General features: G+C 39.8%; 1 protein-coding gene across 1 annotated transcript; it reads left to right on the forward strand.

Moving 5' to 3' along the window:
- The first annotated feature begins 1,867 nt into the window (after positions 1-1,867).
- Positions 1,868-22,755, forward strand: antxr1b (ANTXR cell adhesion molecule 1b). Its single transcript, XM_080419478.1, has 18 exons — positions 1,868-2,205; positions 6,328-6,399; positions 6,493-6,564; positions 6,681-6,762; positions 7,635-7,668; positions 10,254-10,333; positions 10,646-10,714; positions 11,129-11,209; positions 11,342-11,402; positions 11,660-11,758; positions 13,182-13,251; positions 13,995-14,073; positions 15,334-15,429; positions 15,650-15,691; positions 16,122-16,220; positions 19,469-19,636; positions 20,962-21,042; positions 21,920-22,755. The coding sequence occupies exons 1-18, from the start codon at positions 2,048-2,050 to the stop codon at positions 22,310-22,312; spliced, it is 1,836 nt and encodes a 611-aa protein (XP_080275604.1). The 5' UTR covers positions 1,868-2,047; the 3' UTR covers positions 22,313-22,755.
- Positions 22,756-25,782: the final 3,027 nt, after the last annotated feature.

Raw genomic sequence — 25,782 nt, forward strand, 5'->3', positions numbered from 1 at the left:
GATGATGGCTTACTGTGTGTTTGATTGTGACACTTCTTGAAGCAAACTGTACAGTAGGATATTTATTTACTGTAATCATCATGACATAAACGTTATTTCGAGCATAATATAGCCTACTATAATCTTTTATATATATAATATATATATATATATATATATATATATATATATACACATACATACATACATACATACATACATACATACATACATACATACATATATATATATATATATATATATATATATATATATGATTATACTCTCACACACACACACACACACACACACACACACACACACACACACACACACACACACACACACACACACACACACACACACACACACTTGCAATGCTCCCATGCCCAGCTGAGTATACTGTACATTGGTGCTGTGTGTCCTGCCCTATTAACCCTATTCTTTGAGACCCACATCCGGGTATTTGACCAATAAGCACCTTTGTTTGCACCTTCAAAGGTGCAAAGGGAATCACTTGACGTCGATTCCCCTCCCCTATCTTCGCTCATATGTCACATGACATAATATGTGTGAAGAAGAATACTTCATAGACCTGGGTCCCCCATGAGTCCGTACTTGGTCCCCTGCTTTTTCCCTTCACACCAAATTTTTGCTCACAACTCGTCACGTTATGAGCAAGTTGTGAACTTGTAGGTTGGCTATTTTCACCAAATGTTTACCTATCTTCACCGAATATTCGCTTATCATGACATGCCCAGAATAGGGATGCTGGGGTTCATGTGGTTAATAAATGTGTGTATAGTATGCATTATCGAGACAATGGGCCCCTTTGCACGGATGCATAAAAGCCCCCAGACAGAGTTTCTAATGCTGTTGTTTTGCACTTGCTTTTTGGATTTCTCCCCACAGAGTTCCCACAGAGTTGAAGTGTCCATATTTCATGGAGTAGCAGTAGCCTACTCAGCACCTTTAAAGTCCTAATAGGCTACACGTAAATTGAAGGGATCAATGTTTCAAAGGTATCATGATGGTTTCTTGAGACATTTTCTAAGTGAATGGCTTCATCTGAAATCACTCCCTTCTCACTATTGTGCACTGCATAGGCTACTGTAGTGATGATAGGCCATTTTGTAGAGGTGTTCATTAATGATTTTGTTCAAATGGACCACTCCTGCAAACTTTGGGAGGCAATCTTAGCCAATCAGGATGGAATATGAAAAATCTGACAGATCCATCTTGATCACATGACTATAGAGATAATGTGTAGGCCTACCGATTTGTGTGTGATGTTTGGAAAGTGTTGATGCCTAAATTCTCCTCCAATTCTGTAATGACCCAACAACGTAATTGCAGTGAAGGTCTGTAGCTATAGGACCAAAATGAATAGCCTAATGATCACATCCTTTTGCTGATTGATTTAGCAAGGCCTGTTTAACAAATGTATGCATTAGAAAATGTTATATCTTGTTGCCATTTCAACATAGATACATTTTCTTCTAGGCAAAGTGAAATATAGTACCACTGTTTACCACTGAGTGGCACTGATGCTTAGTATAGAATACAACGAGAAAGATGTAAAAAAAAGAATAAAGAAAACAAAACAAAACAAAGGAAAAGTATTAGCAAGAATAGTGTATATATCACCTAGGAATCTTGTAATAGTTGTTGCATATTGTATAAGTAAACAAATGAAAGAACAGATCTGTAAAAAGTTATATCGTGAATTTACTGTGCTGTGTTTTGTTTTGGTTTGTGAACTCATGAAACATTATGCTACAAAGAGAGAGGGGAGAGAGGAAGAGGGAGAGAGAAAGCAGACCACTGTCTGTCCCATCAACTTCACTCCTCCTCTCCCGCTTCACAACTTCTGTTGTGGTAATGGGACACTGATTCAGGAGTGAACATTTTTAAGCTTGGAGATCTGCTGTGGGAGCATTGATGGCAGGCTGCAGCAAAGTGCCTTGAGGTCTACAGAGAAAGAGTTTCAAGATTCTTCCTGGAGAGCATTTTGAATTTTTTGACTTTTTCTTGGATTGTGTACTGCTTTCTCCCTAAAGTTGGGGTAATGTCCCGGCAGTGCTGGTGCAGGCAGGTGTTGGTTGCTGCGGAGCTGGGTATCGTTCTGATTGTCCTTGTGGCTGGCAGCCTAGGACAGAGCCATGGAAGGAGGGAGGCAGGGTCATCCTGCTATGGAGGATTTGACCTCTACTTTGTATTGGACAAGTGAGTTCCCCCACTTTTAAGCTTGATTTTTACTGTGAGTTTGTAGATATTGTTTTCTGCTGCAGATGTATGCACCAGTTTTCTGGTAGGGAATCCAAAGCCACAGTAAACGTTTAATGACTCACAGTATTTTTGACAGAACCACATTATCTTATCTGACTTACAGTAGTGTACAACAGTACCCATGCTATGGATGCAACAAGGTACCTGGCTTATGGCTAATCATAGTTAATTACTTATACTACTGTAGCACTGTGAGTAATCATTCATCAAAAGTAGTTGTAATACATATTGCAGGTGCCACAAAATATACTTAAAGGCTCTTAACCCCCCCCCCCCCCCCTCACAGTGATGTGCATCCAATATTTCATATTGTATCTCCCTTTTGGTGGTCTGGGTAGGAATATTGTCAGTACGCTTGTTTTCATTGGCCATGGCTGTGATCTGACAGTACTGAAGTTGGCCAAACGTGCTAATTTCCCTATCTGTACTTTCTTGCAATATATATTCAGTGTATGCATGTCTGGAATATCCTGAATGAATATGTCTTTACATTGTTTAGAAATGTGGTAATTAAATATTGGTTAATGTCTAGACATAAAATGGTCTTGCATCTATACTAAATTGAATTACAACAGTTGCTGCTGTCATAGTCCAGATGAAAGAAAATGACAGAAGCAAACCACATCTAGTTCCTCTCAGTGCCTGCCTGTAGAACCATTTCTCCATTAGAGCCAGATGTTCCAAAGCTCCAGAGTTTTTGGCTGTCTGTGTCTGGCCCGGGACACAGGCATCACAGCATAAATGGAAACATAAGGGAGGGAGAAGAAGAGAGGCAGTGCAGAGGGAAAAATATTATAGAGGTTGTGCATGTTTACCTCACAAAAGTCCTTAATTGCCATCTTTCCCCTTGCACAGGTTTTTGTTGATTCCTTTGTTGAATCTGCACCTGCTTGGTTTGGCACAGTATTGGGTTCATCCAAGGAGATAGCATATAGAGCCTGACCGGTATACCATCTGGCCGATATATCGGCAATTATTTGGCTTTTTTGGCGACACCAGTATTGTCAATTATGCAGCCACAACACATTTATTGCGACACATTGTAAGCTTGTAGATTGGCTATTTTTGGAATAGGGCTTAATGGTAAAAAAAAAGAACATTCAAGTTTTATATTGACTTGTTTGCTTGTTCATTGTATAATCAAAGTTAAATGTTCTTTTCATATATTGAAGTTTAATTAATGTTTGCGGGGTAAACAAATAAAAATAATAATAACAAGTACTGGATAAGAGACAATAGATCATCAACATACTGCGCTAAGTCAATGAATGCATGTTGCATGTTTAAAGAAATTCATAGTACTAGTTTCTGACATTGCCTTACCCACAATCCACCCTCCTCTCATTTTAACAAGGAGTGTCTGCTACTGTAACATTGTAGGTCAGCTTTTGGGAGCTAAAGCATTTGTTAAAACTTAAAATTAACCACCCACTTTTTATTTTCATCTGTCCTTGAAACAGCATACAGTAGCCATTGAAATAAAGGTTTCCTTATATAAAGTGAGCTGGCGAACACGTTTAGGCATACATGCACCTCAGGTGTCAGGTGTCCATGATAGTGATATGGTGATCTGTTAACCACTTTCAACCTAGTTTACATATTGTGGGCAGAGGAAAATGTTCACAAATTGTGAAAATTTACACTTTACACTACAGCATTGTGAGCTTATAGATAGGCTATTTTAGGAGATTTTCTAAAGTATAAAATAGGGCTTAAGAGGTTGAATGCTAAGCTCACATTCACTCTAGCTGCTGCTGTTTACTTTACCTGTGGCCTGTTTTACTGCTGCTTGCTTTTGCCCTACAACCCCCTAGCTTCCACCTGTTGTTTCTTTAGTTCCCCTGCTATCATGTTGGCTGTTCAATTGCCTGACTGAAATAGTATACTCTTATTCTTTGCAGTTGCGTGCAGTAGTTACATCTCATATACACACAGATACCGTACTTTTACTGAATACAAGAACGCTGGCCCCAAAAAACGCCACCAGGTATTCCTAAACGTAACCCCAGTAAAACTATGCCTAAAACTAACCTTATTCCTAAATGTATACCTCAGTAAAACTATGCCTAAACGTAGCCTTAGGGCACGGCTGATAAACTTGCAGCACATTCTGTCCCAATAATAGTGACGCACCTGTCACTCACTTTCATGACCCTCTCCGTAGCCCGCAAGGTGTGCCGCCGTGCGTGACACACAGAAAGATGCGCAGGACCATCAAACCATGCCATTCCCATTGAAAAGCATTGGCAGAATCCACCCTCATAGGTAATTAAAGTGCGTTGTGACTGTGCCCTTATTCCTAAACTCTGTAAAACTATGCTTAGCCTACCCTAAACGTATTCCTAACCTTAACCTCAGTAAAACGAATACAAGAACCGATGGGGGCGAGCGGTCCGTGAAAGAAATGGGGGCGAGTGTGTTTCGGGGCGAGCGTTCCGGTTACCCTTTTACATACTGTCTTGTGCACTCTTGTGTCTATAAGTGGACCTCATAAAGATAGAGCAATGGAATAGAAATCTATATGGCATGAAACCAAGAACTACGGATTCATGATGGCAACACAGGACGCTGATGTGTGAAGAGTCTGCAGACTGCTTTGGTGACACTGACTCAAGCGATCATGGCCATGGTCGTCTCACTACATTTCATATGATAGAGTGATACATCATTGGCAGAGAACATAGTAAGTAGCCGTGGGAAGTAACGTTTCCCGAGCCATGTGGCCAGTAGGTCAGTATCGTATCTCCTGTTTCCTTAGCATGAGGCATCCCGATGACCAAGACAAGTACACCCCAGGACATGGCACTAGCATGTTGCAGGCACTTTGAACCCTTGATGCTGAGTGCCAAGCAGGAAGGCATTGAGTACCATTGTTATAGTCTTTGGTATGAACACTCAAGACTGAACCCCGACCTCCCACACTCTGATCACAAGGGCACTGAGATGGAGTGACAGAGAACATAAGGACTTGGTTTTGCTCTGGGAGATACAGTAGGCCCTACTGTACAGACAAATAATGCATTACTGACAATGCATTAGTGCAATGGTTTCCATCATTTTTGGGACCAAGGCACATCATAGGGCAACAGTCAACATTTCAAGGCACCACCTCCTCTACAACACATCACTATGTGACACAAGTGTTTCTCATCCCTCTGTTTGGGAACCACTGAATAGTGTATATTATAACCAAGTTCAACCTAGCATCCCTATTTTGGGCATGTCATTATACATTGATTGATTGATTGATGTAGTTTATTTAGAAAGACATGAGAATAGTACATGACAGTACATAACAGTACATGGAAGTACAAATTCACAATACAAGGTCTACTAAACTGGAAACCCTCATTAAGCACTAAGCTTGTTTAAGATGAGAACCCCATGCACACAAATCATGATGAAATATAAGAGGCAGGCAGATATACACACTACTATACAGAATGTCATACAATCAGCTTTCAGGTTACTGGTATGACGAGAGAAAAAAAAAAATATATATATATATATATATATATACAAAAGAGGAAAATGAAGGAGGGTGGGGGGGGGGGGGGGTAGGGGGGGGTAGGTTAAGACTTAGACAGGGGCCATTTTCGAATTGCAGCTTCCTGAAGGTGTATCTTTAGGGCAATTTTGAAAGTGAGTAGGGTTTTACACTCCTTTACTCCTTTTGGTAGGGCATTCCACATTTTTGTTGAATAGCATGAGAACGAGTTCATACCCTTAGTTGAGCCAAATCTGGGTTGAACATGATCCGTGGAGCTGCCTCTGGTGTTATGATCATGGACTGCATTAACATTTTGGAAGTATTTTGACAAATACAGGGGGATCCCAATGTTGTGGTGTATCTTGAAGATTATATATATAGTAGGTGAAGATAAAATAATAAAAGAGTAAAAAGAAAAAAAGGGAGATCTACAAGCTCACAATGCATTGTTATGTAATATGATGTTAACTTGTAGATCTGCTATTGGTTGCTATTGTTGAAATGGGGCTTAAGTACAGTACTGTATGTGTGCAGTGCAATTCAACCTGAATCACCCTGTTTCGTCCTAGATCTGGCAGTGTGCAGCATCATTGGAATGAGATCTATTACTTTGTTGACCACCTTGCTCACAAGTTCATCAGGTAGGCCTATGTGCACACAGTTTAAATAATAGAAAACAATGGGTAAGTGTAAATACAATACAATATGCTGAATACAATACCTCTTCTTTGAAGTCCCCAGCTACGGATGTCCTTCATTGTATTTTCAACAGAAGGAAGAATTCTGATGAAGCTTACTGAAGACAGGCAAGGCACACATGCACAGTTACCTAATGCCTCGATATATTTGTTTTGCTTCTTTATTGTGACAATAGCCATTCGTATTCCAATGTTGTTAAATATGTTTGTGTATTTATGATCAGAGAGCAAATTCGGGCTGGGCTTGAGGAGCTACGCATGGTACAGCCTGGTGGAGATACCTTCATGAACAAAGGGTTCGAAAGAGTAAGAGTAATACAAATAAAAAAACATTTTCAAAAATATCCGAACTACATGCTCAGAACGGGTCGCATCATGATGCATTGTGAGCTTGTGGATTGGTTAAGCATTTAGAGCTTAAGTGGTTAATTTCATTTACATGTACAGTATAAGCTGTTGAACCATACTAGCAAACAATATATTCAACATTATGCACTTGGGGGAACTTTTGCTTAAGGGATTTTGTACACCACTAAATCATCTTTCCAAAAAGTGAGAGGCAAAAAGGTTTTCTCATCGTTTTATTTTACCGTGCTCTGTACACCCTGAATTGTTGAAGTGCAAAAGTGTAAAACTTAGGTTATAAATACACATCAATATTCTTGATGATGCCCAGTATACTGTACGTTGCTCAATATTGCAATCAATTTCATGAATTACATAAAATGTATGATCCCAAATGGTAAAAAATGGCCAATGCAATATGAAAGTACAAGGTAAGCAACGGTAAGCAATAAGAAATATGTTTAAATGATCAGGTACAAAAAAGCAAAAAAACACTGGCTTTAGTTGTTTAAGTCTGTCTGTGGGCTTCATAAATATTGAACCAATGAAAAGTATTAACAAGAGCTTGTGACTTAATAATAACTACAGAAGTTATTTTGTCCATTTCCTGAAAAGTAACTATTTTGGACACAAAATCCTGTAAATGTTAGAAATCTAAAGGGCATCTAATGTCGCCTAATTGAGATTTCCAATGATGAAGTCTGTATAGGTTTTGAGGTTTTGTCAACATACTGTATTAGAGGAAACGGCTACACAAATAAACAGGTGCCTGTAGATTGCATTTGTATAGGTGATAAGTGTCATAGTGTTCAACCACTCATTTTCTCCCACAGGCCAGTGAGCAAATTTACTATGGGACTGGAGATGGTGAGTAGAATATTTTCCCATCTTGCTACATTGATTGATTATATGTGATTACATTTCAATCATGCTTTCTGCAGACAGAGGGATCTCTATTCATGTGTCAGGAAGCAGGCCAGTATAAAAGCAAGTATTCTGTATCATATAAAGATGTCAACAGCAACAACATCAGCACAATGAATTGTCTCCGCCAGGCCGAAAGGCATGGCGAGAGAGTATGTTTTACCCCCTGTCCGTCCGTGTGTCCGTCCGTGTGTGTGTGTGTCCTGTCCGTGTGTTACCAGCTAATCTCCGGCACCATTGGCCCGCTCGCTGCGAAACTGTGCACACACACTCCTTGGATGCCAATTCAGAACCTCTGCCCCAATTTTTTTCACATGGGCCTGTTATAGCGCCACCAGGAGGCCGATTTGTGCAAACCCATTTTTTGACATTACTCCTACAGATTGTATCCAAACGTCATGCAAATTGGTACACAGTATCTCTATAGTCATGTGATCAACCGGATCTGTCCGATTTCCCATATTCCATCCTGATTGGCTAAGGTTGGCTTCCAAAGTTTGCAGGATTGGTCCGTTTTGAACAAAATGCCTCAAATCATGAACGCAGCGTGCAATTTCACACGCACATTCCCACTAGGCTGAGGAAGAAATGCCACCCATTTCACATTGGCCTGTTATACCAGCGGGTCTAATTTAGTAAAACACATTTTTGTAACAAAATGCCTCAAATCATGAATGCAGTGTCCGATTGCCGTGAAAGGCCTAAGAAGAAATGGCACCCTTTTCACATTGGCCTATTATAGCACCACCAGCAGGAGGCCACAATAACGTACCTGACCTGGCGGAGACCTGTGCTCCGAGGAGCACTTTTTCTAGTTTAACAGTATTTTTAATTCACAGCATAATCTTAACCTACGTAATACCTGCAACAGTTAATGTAACGTGCCTGCCAAGGACTAATTTTGACTATGTCATATGACCATGTTAGTGAAAAGAACACTGCTCATCTGCCAGAAGGCTTGGGTGAGGTGCTGGAGTCCAAATGCAATTATATTGTTTGCGGGGGGGAAGTCGGACGGGGAGGTAGTTCTTTGTCACTGCACTAGTAGTGACTCCTACAGGTTGGTCAAGGGCACCTGTCAGCTGGAGTGTTGAACTAGGAGGAATAGAGCGCCGAAGTCCTGACGTCACTGCCACTAGAGGGCGCTGTTCCACGGGTTCGTGGCTTTATTTTTTGTGTTGAAATCCCCATTTGGGAATCTTAGATCACGGCAAATAAGAACTGTGTTCCAAACATAAACACACCACCCTGGCGTTTTTGTCAGGGGGGTGGCTCTGCATCGTTTATGATATTCATTCATATTTGATACAGCCTGTTTCTGGCGAAAATTGAATTAATTCTGCCTTAAAAGGATATTTAAGGGATAAGGGATATTTCACTTTCAAAATAACTTTTGGTCATTGTATCATCTACTCAGGCCTTTGTGAGCCCCCCAGACAGTTTTTAAGTTGCTCGATTCAGTATTTAGATATTCATTTTATCAGACACGCCCCCTTCCTATACAAACCCATTGTAACTTCAAACTCCATTTTAACCATGTTAGATTCATCAAAAACATCCGTCCTTGGTTCTGGTGACTCATACCGCCACCCTAATGCGTGTTTTTTCAATTACTTATTTCATTTATTTTTAATATTTCTTTTGGAAAATGAAAAAGAAAAAATGCAATAAAAAAATAAATAATAATAAATGAAAAAATGTATCGGAAAAACACGGCCCCCTCACGCATTAGGAGGGCAGGGTGAGTCACCAGAACCAAGGATGGGTGTTTTAGATGATTCTAACATGGTTAAAATGGAGTTTGAAGTTACAATGGGTTTGTATAGGAAGGAGCAACCTAAAAACTGTCTGGAGTAGACGACAAAAATACCAAAAGTTTTTTTGAAAGTGAAATATCCCTTTAAGAACTACTACTTCCGGGTCTGATATCACTGTCCCAACAGCAGCCGCGTTCATGGGAAATGTAGTCTTTGGGTTGTTTGACTCGTTTCTAGTGTTTATATTGTGTTACTCTTTGGGTAAATGTGTACATTTACACCTTCAGTCGATGCTTCATATCCATATGAGTAAAAACGCCAGGGTGGTGTGTTTATTTTTGGAACACAGTTCTTATATGAAGCGATCTAAGATTCCCCAATGAGGATATCAATACAAAAAGTAAAGCCATGGACCTGCGGAAAGCGCTCTCTACTGGCAGTGACGTCAGGACTTCGGTGCTCTATAGGCTGTTCCTTCACACTCACTATACACTTCTGTTTGAAGCTCCTCATTGGCAGGTGAAAAGAAGCGGCAGGCGACATTCCATGTGTATTGGAGGAGGCATGTGGTATCAAAACAATCACTAGGATCAACCAGTCCGAATACCAACCAGAGTCAGCAGTGACAATAAGCTTACACAAATTAGGGAATTGGCATAAATTGGGAGAAAAGGGGAATTAATTAGCATAAAAGAAAGAAAGAAAACAAAATAATGAAAATCATTGAGCAACTTATGGTGATGATTTTTTTCATTTGCTTGTATGTATCAGGTTACCGTATAGCCAGTGTTATCATTGCCTTGACGGATGGTGAACTGAGAGAGAATCAGTTTGACTTGGCAGAAAGAGAGGTGAGATAATCCGAAAATTACAAATACATATACAGTAAGATCACACAAGAAAATATAATGATTCACAGATGGAGAAATATTCTCTGCAATCTCCTATTCACCTACCCACCATCACAGCACACACTCACACAATGGCATTAGTGACTTGAATTTGATAACTTACAACTGAATGGTCCTTGGTTTATAGTGCAACAGACCTTTTGTCATAAGACGAAGGATAAATGGTTTAAGTGGTTAATATTGCTGACCATGATATTACAGGATTATTATAATTTTTTTTCACAATATGTCTTTTGTCTCATTTCAATTAAGGCCAGCAGAGCACGTCAGCTGGGTGCCTCAGTGTACTGTGTAGGAGTAAAAGATTTCAATGAAACCCAGGTAACGTTCACGGCTCACCCATCTGACCATGTGGTCAGATGGGTGGGGCGCAAGCATTTTCCGAGCATGTTTATTTTTACGGACCAATCAATCGATTGTGTCTTGGATCAAGTAGTATACTCTTAAGTTACTATATATTGGTATTACAATGAAAACTTTTTTTTTAAGGTTTTAAATAAATAAATACGATGACATTATTTTACATTATCTACATACACGTTATCATTATTATTACATTCTTATTAGTGTTTAGCCAATTATTTGCGGGCCCACTTGCAATATCCTCACGGTCACGGCCCACCAGGGGGCCCTGGCCCACACGTTGGGAATCACTGCTCTATCTTATCTATAAAAATAATTAAAAACAAAAAGGAATGTACATATCTTTGCTTTACTCCTCATATCCCTTGACAGCTTTGGACTATCGCTGACAGCAAAGATCATGTCTTCCCTGTGAACGATGGCTTCCAAGCACTGCAAGGGGTCATTGGCTCGGTATGAAAGAGGGATTTGTCTCCTTCGATGTTACCAAAAGCTTATTTGAGAGATTATGCCTGATTATGTAGCTCATTACAATAGTTTATCTGACACTAGTTAAGCTTTGCATTTCATTATTTCCCATCTCAGATCCTGAAGAAATCATGCATTGAGATACTGGCTGTAGAACCGTCTAGCATCTGTGAAGGAGGTATTGTAAGAGTTGCACAATTCCAAATCAGCCAGTGCTTGTCTTTAATCAGGGTTCTGTTTGCTGGGGAATGATGGGGACATCAAGACCTCTGTTTTTGATATAATATTCCCCCTCTGATCAATCATTGTTATCGGCCGTGGGGATATGTTTTATCTCTCTGCTTCTGGTCAGACTGAATATTTGTCAAATTTGGTGTCTGTGCTTAATGGAAAATATTACATTCCTGTCGTATTACGTCCTTTGTTTCACCATAGAAACATTCCAGGTCGTAGTCAAAGGAAATGGCTTCCTCCATGCCCGAGATGTGCAAAAGGTTCTCTGCAGCTTCCGTATCAATGACACAGTAACGTTGAGTAAGTATCATCACATTTAAGCCTGATTAAGGATTACATTAGTGAAATTCCCTGGACTCAACTGTTGAATTGTCACACAGTATTGCAGTATTGCTGCTTAGTAATGGCTATTTTTAATAGATTTTATTTTATTTGTCAATCTTTGCTTTGGATCCTTTATTGACAACTACTGTACTGGCTAAGTTTAAGAATTAATTTTTTTTAAGAGATGATATGTTAAAACACATCTGCAATCAGAACAAAACCACCATCAAAAAACAAAACATGTTCTTGTAGTTGGAAAAAAATAATAATAATAATTTCTTTGAATTCATATGACAAGACTAATAGTGCAATACAAATAACACGTTTGTATTCAAGTAAATATGTACAAATATATTTGATCAAAATGATAGGATCTGTTAAGATATTTTAAGGTACCCAGCTTCACATTTATAAAGTTGGACATACGGTACTGTACAGTATTCTGGGAACTGCCTAATTTTTTGACCATTGAACAGCTCCGTTTGAGGAAGGCAACACATTGTTTAAAATAATCCTGTATTTTGCACTCTAATATAAATGAATCAAATTGCATAAAGAAATATTTTATATAATTTATATTAAAGGGGAACGTGGGCAATGATTAAGGTAAATCCTATCATTCCACGGTAGGAGTACATTGAAAATGAATCGATGAGACAATGACACAACACTTCCAAGTGTGTTCAGTGTGCTGACAGCTTTCTCTCACTGCACTGGAAAACCGACAGCTTTTGACTTGAACACTCAGTGACTTTAAGGTTGGCTTTCATCTTCCATCTGCAGTAAATTACGTTGCAGCTTTACAACATAACACTGAAAGTTTGTCATCATCAGTGGGGGATCGTATGGCATTGATCAAACTCACCATGAAACTGACCCTCAGCACTTTTGAATAGTGGCAGTTTTGCGCAGCCGAGGCTACTGAACTCAGAAACATGTTACATTATCAGGCCAAGTTTGTTTTGGCCACAGAAATGTCATATTGCCATATCATAAATTTACAGTATGTCCTCCCCAAACTATGGTCACAGTCCTCCTTTGCTTTGTATCAGCTGGTGTATTACTTAAGGCTTCTCAGATGTCTAAAGGGCATGAGATTCTCATCAATGACCGTCTCAGCACACTCTAGACACATACTCAGCCAGGGCAAATAGACCACAATCGTTATTCGTTTGCTTCTTTTTCCATAAGGATGGGAAGTTCAGGAATTTAATATCAGATTTGAGACTTTCTGAAGTTTTCTGGCCAGTAGACAATCAAACTGCATTGTTAATTTATTGAATGACTTTCTGCTTTCATCGCATTTGATGTGCACCAACCATACAGTATATGGTAGTATACTGTATTTACCATGACACAAAAACTTCAGTGTTCTCCCCTCTTAATTTTCTTCCTGCAGTGAAAAGACCACTGGTAGTGAAAGACACCTTCCTGTTGTGTCCAGCTCCTGTTCTGGAGAGGGAGGGAACGTAAGTGATTAAATCAATTTCAATGCAATGGGTGAATAATTCTGTTCATCATTCCTGTCTATTAATCATAGCCTCAGATATTGTGTGGTTGCAAATACATCATTAAATGTCACTTTAACTGTGTTTTCTCTTAAGTTTCATGCTTTGGCAACAAAGTGTCATCCGGCAACAAAGAGCCACATGACAAAAAATACATTTTCACCAGGAAAAAAAGTATTAATTTTGGCCTGCAGCTGGTTGTACCACACTATTTTGCCAAAGCATAAATCAGCCTTTTTTTCAGTGAATTGCACAATTACAGGATCACAGATAAGCTAAATGATTAAGGTCATTGGGGCAGTTTTCCCATAAACTTGATTCGTCATAATTAAACTTAAAACAGTGTGATTATCAGATCACCAACAAATCACATATCAGTAACAATATCCTGGCAGCTTTGACTGCCTGGCAATTTCTTATTTTACATTTGTAAATTATTGGTGTACCAAAATCAATGTTACCGTAGATTGGTTCAGTCAAACACAAATGAGGTGTGTTCTCAGAATCAGCTCCACCAGATACCCTCACCCTAAATGTAACCAGGAGGACATTCACAGGTTATGTTATTCTCTAATAAAACAAAAAACAAACAAAAATTTTAGCCAATTTACTAATGTATTATTTTTCTTAGTTACAGCTGAGGTAACAACAGTTTGTCGAACATGCCTCCAGCTGTCACCTTATCATCTCTTACACTATTACAGGTCTGCCACTCTCCATGTCAGCATGAATAATGGCCTGAGCTTCATCTCCAGCTCTGTCACAATAACTGCAGTCGGCTGTGTAAGTAAGCTCTTAAGCAGAGGGACTAACAATTGGAATTTTAAAAACGTACTCAATCCATTGAATAACTGTAAAGTTTCATTGTCAGGCAAGGAACATGAACTAATCCATTTCAACCCATCTGTATGGTAGAGCAGTGGTTCTTAAACTTTTTAATTTGAAGGACCCCCATTTTGGTATACATTAGGCCACAGACCCCTATAACTCTGAGATTGTACAAATGGAACCAAATGGACCTATAAGGTCCATTTGTACACTCAGAGTTACAGACCTGTAAAGGTCCATTTGGTTCCTAATTAATTACAGTATCAATCATTTAGCTGGGGACCACCTGGGACCCCCTCAAGGACCCCTGAGGGTCCTTGGACCGTAGTTTGAGAACCACTGTGGTAGAGGTCCATTTGGTTCCATTTTATTATTTAAGAAGCTAATTAAAGAAGGCAAGGACAGGTTGAGCATGTTATATCTCATTTTCTATTATTTATGAAGTGACAAACTCTTCCTGTACCTACTCAAAGAGATACATACAGAGTCTGAACACCAGGCCCCGTTTGATGAACTAGACATGGGGGGAAAAAAACACTATTTGGGGTAATTGTCAGTTATGTTACTATAAATACTACTACTACTACTACTACTACGAAGAAGAAGAAGAAGAAGAAGAAGAAGAAGAAGAAGAAGAAGAAGAAGAAGAAGAAGAAGAAGAAGAAGAAGAAGAAGAAGAAGAAGAAGAAGAAGAAGAAGAAGAAGAAGAAGAAGAAGAAGAAGAACTTTTATTTATAGAGCACCTTTGAAAAATGTTACACTTACAAAGTGCTTTATAGCTGCCAGAAACAAACAATGGCAGCAGAACATGATACTGTGGTGAACTTAAGAGCAAAAAGGAAATGGATGAAAAAAACAAGTCTATAAAAATGTATTTTAAGGAGGTCGTTTTAAAAGAAGACACTGTTCTGGCTTCTCCTCAGGCAGGTTGTTCCAAAGTCTCGGGGCCCTAACGGTAAAAGCATGCTTGCCTTTACTGGCAAACTTGCCTGAACTGCCAGAAGCAGAGGCAGGCTCATACCGGGTTAGCAATAAATAAATATATTGAGGGGCCAATTAAGCCATTCAAACCCTGGCAATTTCTCTTAAGTAGTATGTTAAATATGTAAAGTATATCACACTATCAGGCCACAATACCATTACCACTGTAAGTAGTAAACACAATTGTCAGTTGTCAGTTATTGTCTGATGGATATTGTCTATCTTCCTTTCCAGTCTGATGGAACCTTTGTGGCCATAGCTCTTCTCATCCTTCTGCTTCTGCTGACAATCGTTCTGCTCTGGTGGTTTTGGCCTCTCTGCTGCACTGTGGTATGTCAACCATATTGGAATATTAGGACACCACATGGTCTTCATGTAAACAGCAACTTGTGTCAGCCCTGGTAGAAATGGGCCTTCCTCAGTCGTTTAAAATGAAAAATGCACTAATATAAACAATGGGTGTTCATACTAGGAAAATTAAGATACCGATTTAGTTTTTTACGAGTCAGTCCATTGAGAGTGCATTCTATCTTGATTATCTTTCTCACAGGTTATCCATGAACCCCCACCTCCAGTGATCGAGGACAGCTCTGTAAGTTTGTTCCTCACATTATACAGTAGGATCGATGCTGTACGTCTGTAAAAAGTCTTAACTACTGTACTTAAACCCTCTATAACAGTGGTCCTCAAAGTGTGGTCCAGGGACCCCCGCGGGTCCTTGAGTCGATTCCAGGGGGTCCCCAGCAAAATGAGGAACAGTTAGCCTAGCTAGCCTCCTATAGATCATGTCTTAAAACCCACTGCTGGCCTTCAGTATAACACACACACACACACACACACACACACACACACACACACGCACACGCACACGCACACGCACACGCACACGCACACACACAGCCCATTGATTTTCACAGAATTTATACTCATAAGATGTCAGCTGTCGACAGACAGCTTACATTTGTATGCTCAGAGTTAAAACAGCATTTTACAATGTACATTTTCATCCTTCAACATTGTAGGATGATGATGATGAGGACGGTTACCCGAAGAACGGATGGCCCACCGTGGACGCGTCATATTATGGAGGCCGTGGAGTGGGGGGGATCAAAAGGATGGAGGTAGGGAAACTTTTCATTCAGATCCAACTGTAAAAAGTGTTAATTTAACTGTGTGTACAAAGGTTATGGCTCTGCTGCACAACCAGAGCAAACAGAGCTTGACAGTGACTCAGCTCTGAAGAAGTTTCTAGATATTAACCACCTAAGTGGTTATCGTTAACCATTTAAGCCCTTTTAAAAAGTGAAAATAAATGCTACTAGGCAGGACCACGGCCACGTCACTCTGACTCTAGACTGCCCTAGCGTGTGTGGTATCATGTCTAGATGGGCGGGTTCAAAATCTCCGGAGAAAAATTCCGCCGGATCCTATTGGTTCACCGATCTGTCCGTCAGCCCCCGCCCCGCCCCGCCCCGCCCCGCGCCCCTCCTCCTCCTCCAATGTATGGCATTGAGAGCCCTGACGTCACAACATTTGGAGCGACGCCCACTGCACTTGGGGAAATGAAACACTTCCTATGCCCGGAACATCAACTGGTTGGTCCAGGCTTTTATTTTTTAGCAAAAATAAAAAATTTAAGCCTGGAGATCGAGGCTACTCTGACTCAGACATAACCACAAATAAACCCTATACGCAATATATAGGCATATATGGAGATACGGTTGTCTTTGAGCCACAGATCCAACTGCTTTGCTCATATATGGTCACGTGCATATTTGGGACTTCAAACTCGGCGTGCGCATCGGCAAGGACTAGAGGGAGTGCAGTGCCCGCCGCCGAGTCGATAATAGAGAGGGCACCGGAAATCCCCGCCCATCCACTTGCATTGAGTTGCTCACCCAGCGCAAATCACCCCTTCTTCCGGGTTGTGAAATGTGACGGGCGGGGCCTATTTGGGGCTTCTGTGACAGGTTATGTGTCACGTAGGTGACGTGTTTTGCTCGTCACCTCGTGCACAAGCTTGTGAGTCGAGCCCATTGGTCGAAACCGTTTTCGCTCATTTGTGACAGTAGCCCCAGGCCGTTTTAAGCTGCAGTACCTACCTATGAATGACCATCATGTACACTTGCGCCAATATACGCATGTATGGGCATGCCAATATACAAGGTATGGCTATATACTAATGACATCAGGGATCTTTATATATAGTCATAAATGGGACAAGGACTGACAGATACAGAGATCTCCATATATGGGCACAAAAGATATACAGACAGACATGACTCAGACAAGTTGGTCGGATCGGCCATGCGACCTAGGTTTAAACCTATTCCGTCCGACATTCGGACAGGGTAGGCATTAACTAAAAAATAATGTCATTCAGAAATTCAGAACTAAGTTCGGACACTCTTGCAGCTCTGAGATGTTCTGACTATCCGAAGAAGGTTTGGACTGTGTGATTGGCCAGAAGGTGTGACCATGCATATAAACGCGACCATACACCTACAGTATGATAAATTTCCTGCAGTGCGTCAAAGGGATATCCAGGTCTGAAAACCTTCCAGCCCTGCATGGCTTTACACAGCTTCAGTGGACCGAGTGACTGACGGAGCGAACCGCAGTGTTGCCTAGCAGATTCATTGAGAAGATTACTGTGTGGGCACGGTCTGGAGTTCAGAACTCTTCTGAGTTCTGTGGCAGTATGTATCACTTTCGTCCTCTCAGAACTTTCTTCGGGTCGGCCAGCCGAAAAAAGTTCGGATGTCGGTTGGAAGTATGTAAACCGTTTACACTCCTAAACTATTACTCTCCTACTTTGGTCTCTTTGGCTTTATGTTTCATCTTGATGTCAGCTGCTCTATGTTGTTCCATTTTTCTCCCCCTGTAGGGACGCTCTATCTTCACTCTGGTTTGAATCATCAATCAGTGATTTGATAAAATATCACTGATTTTCAGATTTTCAAGATCAAGATTCGGACAGACCTTGAACAATTTACAATTTAGTCATTTAGCAGACGCTCTTAATCCAGAGCGATTTACAGTAAGCATGGACAACACAAGGTAATACATCAAATACATAGAAATAGTAATCTAGGATCATAAGCCAAGAACCTATCACCAGTCTAACAGTAGAATATCCCAAAAATCTATAATCTGTACATTGAAACTATACACACTAGGATGCCAGGTCAGGTTAAGGGTCCATTTGGTTCCTATTCCTAATTATCAATAATTTAGCTGGGGACCCCCTGGAACCCCCTCAAGGACCCCTGGGAGTCCCCAGACCCAACCACTGGTATAAGACCGTAGATTTATTGGGTTTCAATCGCAGGGCTAATTTATACTTGGATGCGTCGTGTTGTGTTACTATTTTCAACTGAAAAATGTGGTGACGTGTTTTTCACTTGAAAAATATGGCTTCTGGGAACCATTTAGAGGGATGCTAGAGTGGAGTAGAGTGACAAATATAGTGTGGTTGAAGATAAAACAGGATGTGGTAGCTGTTTTGGAAGAGTTGTCGACACACAATGGAGTACTTAGGTAACCCAGCCAGGAGGGAGTCACAGTCGTCTGGATAGGATATAGGGGGGGAAAAAATCGTTTCTGTGGAGAAACAAACTTGCAGGACTGGGCTGTGATGATGGGTGATGTAAAACAATAGTGATTGGGAATTTGTGAAGTGGGAGGAACGCAGGAGAAATGTTCCTTTAATGATAAATGTGATAAATTAACCACATGAATCCTAGCGTCCCAATTACGTTGTATTGCGACGCATTGTGAACTTGTAGATATTAGTAGCTAGTAGCTATTTTCGGTAAAGATATTTGATTTAGAGTGAAAGACACATTGAGAGATTGAAAATGACAGCTGTCATCCAACAAGCCTTTACCCTCCCATAAAGTTTATGAGAGGAAACATTGATGTGTCTCAGCAGTGTTATACAAAAACAGCCTATACCAGAAAGTACTGTAGGCTAGTTTAATACATTTAACTTGTCACAACCTATATTTTACAGGCTATGGTCGCAACGTGTCATGACCTTCAAGTGGTCTGTCTATTGTCTATTTTGTTTCATGTTCAATCAATGTCATGGCTGGATGCTGAGAGTGTGGAGAGGCATTCTCTGTGTCTACACACAGCATTTTGGAACTTGATACAATCTTAATTAAACATTTTTTTCAATATTTCAGTAATGTGCATGGAACAAACGTCTATTGATTTAACAGCATTTTGTGGATGTCAAAATATTCAGGCTGAAGAAAGAAAGAAAAGAGAGAAAGAAAGAAAGAAAGAAAGAAAGAGTCAATCCATGTTGAAAATATAATGGAAAGGATTCAGTATAGAATTGTCAACTGCTGTCTCTTTTCAGGTCCACTGGGGAGATAAAGGCTCTACTGAGGAGGGGGCTAAACTGGAGATGGCCAAACATGGCCGTGTGGTGAAGCCTGCACAGGAGTATGACCCACTTCCACTACGTACATACAACAATGGCATGCATAAACCTATGCACTCCCGAAAGTGGTATTCCCCTATCAAGGTACAGCAATTCAGACACCCTTTCACATGCACTACACAAGATGAATTAGAGAAACTCTTCAGTTACACAATTCAGAGGATTTCATAAAAAAATCTCAGTAACTATCATTTAAATTCTGACAAGATTATCTTACATTTTGCGGTAAACCGGTTTCTTCGTGCGGGCATTCAGGGGGCAAAACCGCTTTTACTGAAACCTGCTGTGATTAGAGTCAGCTAGAGCAATATGGTTCTCAAGATGGGGTCCGGGGACCACCAGGGATCCCTGAGGGGGTCCCCAGCCAAATTAGCTAACATAGCATCAAAATCAATTAACCAATTTAAACCTATATGATCTACAAGCTCATACAACACATCGCATTTTTTAAAATATTTTAAAAACATTTTAACAACACAAATCTTGTATGGGGTCCCTGGCAACAAATATAATACAGATTCATTTAAGGTCCTTGAAAAGAAAACGTTTGAGAACCACTGAGCTAATGTAAGGAGCTACAGTAATGTGACGTCAAAGTCTTTCTCAAACTAGAAAGATGCATTCCATATACAGTATGCAGCTGTAAAGAGCGCTGCTTTCTGCCGCTTAGTTGTGCAGAAACCCATCTATGCTCCTAATTTCAAAATGTGATTCCTATTCCAGATGGATTTAAATACACTTTGCAATATAGGCCCTTTTATTATGATGAAACTCTAGAAGCTGAAACTATGTTCAGTTTCTATAAGCTGTGAGCCGTGTGTTACCAAGAAACGGTTAATGTCATTTGTTTCATAATGTATTATTAGTCAGCTGGATCAACAGTAATAAGAACCAGACATGGAATGAACTAAGCTCTGGATATGAGATCTGTTGAGCTGGTGTTATTCCCAAGAAAATATGCTCTCGTCTGTTTGACTGTGCCTTTTTGCATGCAATATATTATGTGACAGAGCTATATAGGCAAGCACAAGTGGAAGCTATTATTGTACAGAGTGTCAGGCAAGGCAAACATGTGAATTCAATGTCAGACAGATGGGCTACAAATTCAGAAATGACAGAATGACAAAACATTTGCTAAAATTGCTTACATTTAAATTTAAACCACATTAACACTAGGCATCTGTACCTTTTTCAGCCATTCAAAATAGTTGTTCATTTATTATTAGCTCACAGTGTGTCATGATGTGATGCGTCGTGAGCTTGTAGATTGGCTATTTTTGCGATTTGTTGTACGCTGAAGTATATATGGCTTAAGGGGTTAATGGCCATTCTTACTTGCTTATGGTTGGATATTGTTGCAACTGCTCAACATATTTAATAGATTATCATCTCAAACCATCTTGGTTTAGGGAAAGTTGGATGCCCTGTGTGTGTTCATGAGGAGAGGCTATGATCGAGTGTCTGTGATGCGACCTCATCCTGGGGACAAGGTGAGCAACAAACCACACAACCATTTGAAGTCCCTGATCTAAACTGATAGAAATGTAGTGACACTGCAAGTTTAATCAGATTATTATTATTGTTGTTGTTGTTGTAAAGAACCATGATTAGTCTTATTTTATTGTTGTAGACAGACAAAACGTTTAATGAATGCAGTTAATAACATTGTTAATGTCTTCTCTTGACAGGCAGACTTTTTGCCAGATATACACTAAATAATCTTAGAAAAAGGCAGTGAAGGATCTGGAACCAAGGCTTGACACAGGATAAAAACTAACCCAAAAAAATGTAGAAACCATTGACTGACAAAATCTCTTCTCTCTAAAAAAAAAAAAATCACATCTGTACCTAATCATATGGACAAACAGAAGTAGTAACTATGATGAAGACCCTAACAGAAATCGCATACAGATAAAGGCGATTTACCATAATAAACTAGATTTAGCAAGCATTACTATTCTCCTGAGCCTGTAGGAATGCTCTTGCCTGCAAAAGCCATTAAGTGCAGATGATACTGTACCTACCTCCCCCTACTCCTCCTCACTTCAGCATGGCGGCCTTGGCAGACCAGCTGTTTTCTTCCATGACCAGGACTAGCATAGGCATTTCCTCTTTCCATCTACTCGAAGTTCTACCCTACTAAATCTGCCAAACAATTGCTTTGCCACAGTATCTAGCCACAGAACTTTCATAGCAAGCCGATTCAGCACAGGTTTTTGTTCCTAACCGTAGCAACATTTCACATATTTTGTTGCATAGGTTACGAAACCTGGAGTTTACTATGTATGACAAATGAGCCCATAAACCGATGACCTATGCTTTATGATTGACAATTAATCATGCTTTGTTTTCCTTTCTTAATTACAGGGCAAGTGCATTAACTTCACCCGTACCAAATCCTACCCTGCTCCTCGCTATCCGATCTACAACCATCCCTCTACACCCATCTACACTTTGCCTCACAGTTACAGCCGTGGCCCCTCACCGCATCCCCTCACTGATGTGCCCCCATCGCCAACGTCTACTCTCCCCCCACTGCCCTCCACTCCTCCCCCCGCCTCTGTCACTCCTCCGCCTTACACTCCACCCCCAAACAGAGCGCTACCCCCAACCACCATGTTGCATGCTCCCCCTACCCCTCCCCTCCTTTGCTCCTCCACACCCCCCTCCCCAACTGGCTCTCTGCCCCCGCTGCCTCAAGAACCGCCCCCTTGTAGAGCCCCTCCTCCATCTCGTCCTCCACCACGCCCCTCTCATTAGAACTCTGCAGATGACAACCACAAATGTCAAATGTCAAATAAATCATGCATAAACTACAGGGTCACCTGAAAAATAAAAGTCAAGAACAGTAGAAATAAACTAACAGGAAGAGCGTATTGCTGTTAAGGCCAAAAGTGGAGTTACACAACCCCTAGACCAGTGTTTTTCAAACTTTTTGTGCCTAAAGCACACCAATGGGCAAATCAAAATCAATCAAGTCACACCTATTTTCATAGCGAAAATAGCCAAGCTCACAACACGTTACAGCATGGCGTGTTTCTGAGTTTGTAAAAAAAGAAAAAAAAGAAAGCGGTATCAGATTGAAAGCGGTTCAAATTAAATACAATTTAGTGTAGAGAATTTGCCTCTGAATTGGGAAAGGAGTGCACACAAAGTACTGATATAGTACATAAAGAAAATATTCATAACTTTTTGTAGTTAAAGGGATACTTCACTCTCGGGCCGGGGACACATTTAAAAAAAATATTAAAAATAAATGAAAAAAGTTATGGAAAATTCATGGCCCCCTCACGGATTAGTAGGACACTCTAATGCGTGAGGGGGCCATGAATTTTCCATAACTTTTTTCATTTATTTTTAATATTTTTTTTAAATGTGTCCCCGGCCCTAAAGTGAAGTATCCCTTTAAATGGCTAATATATGACACGGGTTCCTATGATGTCCCATGTACTCTCCTTTACCTTATAGCAGTTATGCATTTAGTGTAGTAAGCCCAGCTTTGTCTATCAAGAAGACTGGTAGAGCTAAGCAATCAACGCTTACTTAAAGCTGCAGTCTGGAACTTATTTAATGAATAATACATGATTTACACATTTTTGCAGTGGTTGGTGGTGGTCTCCCAACTCTTCCATTGAGAAATGGAGACCCTGGTGTCGGGTAGGACACCTGCTGGTTGACAAGTAGTACTACCTGAAGTTCATAAGCACAATATCTCCCCTGGCCTATTTTTCAACCCCAAAAAATAAAAAAGCCTGGGTACCGAGGCTACCCCTGGCCAAGCTAGGATTCTGTCTTGTAAGAGTGGTTGAAGTTTGTTGAAATCCCAGGTAGGACATGAAACCTACGGATTGCATCTTTAAGATAAATGTGTCATGTTTCTGGTATCAACTCAGGAGTTCTGTTATGTCTAGAGTTTATATTTGCATTCTATTATTTGCTTGATTTGAATTAGATCTTGTGATCTGATGCAATCTTATCACTGCTTTGCGCAGTAAAGCACAATGATAATCAGTTTGAACAGCAGGGAAAGAAAAACTAAAGGGCTCAGCATTTGACTCATGTGTTTTATACATGTATCTCTGGTTGGCATTTCTTATCATTTTATGTGCTTTATTTTTTTTCTTTGAAAGATATATGATTTGTGAATGAATACTTCAATAAATAATTAAATGTAGCCTATACTGCAAATGATGTCTAATTTCATGAATAAATATAGTACAATTAATTAGTTAAACTATATGAGCAATAGTAAGGTGTAGAGTCTTCTATACTAGTTTTAGTATTACAGCAGTGTTTTAACTTACTGCAAGTGAATATCAGCAATATTCTGGCTAGTATGATGCCTAAGTATAATGCCTCCAAAAAAGAGAGCACCAAAGAAGTTCAAGAACTTGAGCAATCTTTATGAAACACAAACATTGCGGCTGACTTTATGTACTAAGGAATCGTTTCCTGCTTTAAAAAAACTAAATTTCCTTGCAAGGTAATTGAAATGCATATTCTCAGTAACCTTGTATAAGGTTCACAGTCCATGTGGTTGATATCCAGGTGACAAAATGGTTGTTTTGCACCAATGGTTACCGAAATAGAGTTTAAAATTATTTTAATTAAAATAATCGCTGCTCATATTTTACAAGCCTGAACAGTGACTCTCATCATCAAGGCTCTAATAACAACCCCACTTAGCCAGGTTATGAATAACTTCATCTAAAAACGTATTACACCTGGAAGCAGATGCAACACAAATCCAAATATTACTTTTGACATCGCTCGTACTTAGAGTTTCAGTCTCTTTATTTCATGGTAATTCTTTTAGCAATTTAATAGTGTCATTATTTGACAGATGGAGACCAAATCAAAATCCTGTGGGCAGTGAGCTCATAGAGGCGTGTGTGAAAAATGCCAGAACCAGCAGCAGCAGGATTGGTGGCAGACAACTAAACCAATAAAAATAAAACCCAGCCGTGATGCCATGGTTTTCTGAAATGCAGTTCTACTGAGCAAGGAGTGATGGGATTCAAGAAGATCAAGGCATTCTATTTGTCTGTTATTACAAAATGTTGCATTCCCAGCAGATATACATGTTTTTTAGAATAAGACTAAGAAAGTGTTATGTGAACTATTTGAAATATTTGTTATTAGTTCTTAGTCAAAATAAAAGAAAACATAGCATTCTCTGGACAAGAAAGCGAGACTTGAAGTTCTGTCAGGAAACACTTATGTCATTAGCTAACCATTTATTGCATATGGAGATGGCAATACAGTATTACTGCTATATTACTACTCTTGGGGATGCTCCCTGCTGCAGCAATACAAGTATACTGTAACAAAACAGAGTCTAAACCCTCCCATGGGCATACAGTTACAAGTAAAATGCCTGGGTGCCGTATAGAGCAGAACCAAAGCAAGTGAAAGCTGGGGTGCAGGTTTTGCAGCAGCAGTAGCAGTATTAAGTTATACATATCCACATAGAGTGAGTGTGAAAGCATGTAAATAGACCGCCCAATAAGTGCAGAGAAATACGTGATGGGAGTGATACGCTGGCTAGTGCCCTCACAGAACTAGCCAATTTTTATGATCTTATATTAAGCTGTTTATTTTAGAGTTCCTGGGACAGCCTGGTTTTCATCCAAAAATAACTAATTTGTGAATGATTTCATAAATTAGTGATATATTATTAGTCAAATACGTTGCTTAACACTACTCAAAATGATGCATGAAGTCCAGCCACACTGGGCATTTTTTTCAAGATCCATGAAAAGAAAAGAGGACTACTGTGTCTGAACTCATGTCTGAACTAGCAAAAATTATGCAGGATAAATAACAGTATAATTTCCTCATTCTGGTTCGTAAGTTAATAGTGTGATGTTTAAATTCTAAGAATATCTTAAAAGTCCTCATCATAAGAAAATTCCCACTAATACAAAATTGTTATTCCTATGATAATACAGAAGTTTCACATGGATATGGGCTAGTTTTCTGTTTCACAGATGACCGTAGTGAAATACATATATTAATGAATCTGCAGTCTCCATTCCATTGTCAGTGTATCAACTCTAGGTGTTAATAACCACTTAAATATTTGACATTGGTCTTAGATTAATTGGATGTGAAATGTGTTAAATATGTCTTTCTGGCTGAATTGTCCACTGGACCCAAATTTTATTGGCGAGGAACTGAATCAGTGGAAGGTATAGTCTCGCTTAAAACTTGGATACCTTTGAGCAGAT

This window comes from Gymnoscopelus braueri (genome assembly GCF_963280865.1).
Source record: "Gymnoscopelus braueri genome assembly, chromosome: 22".
In the NCBI taxonomy this organism is placed as follows: Eukaryota; Metazoa; Chordata; class Actinopteri; order Myctophiformes; family Myctophidae; genus Gymnoscopelus; species Gymnoscopelus braueri.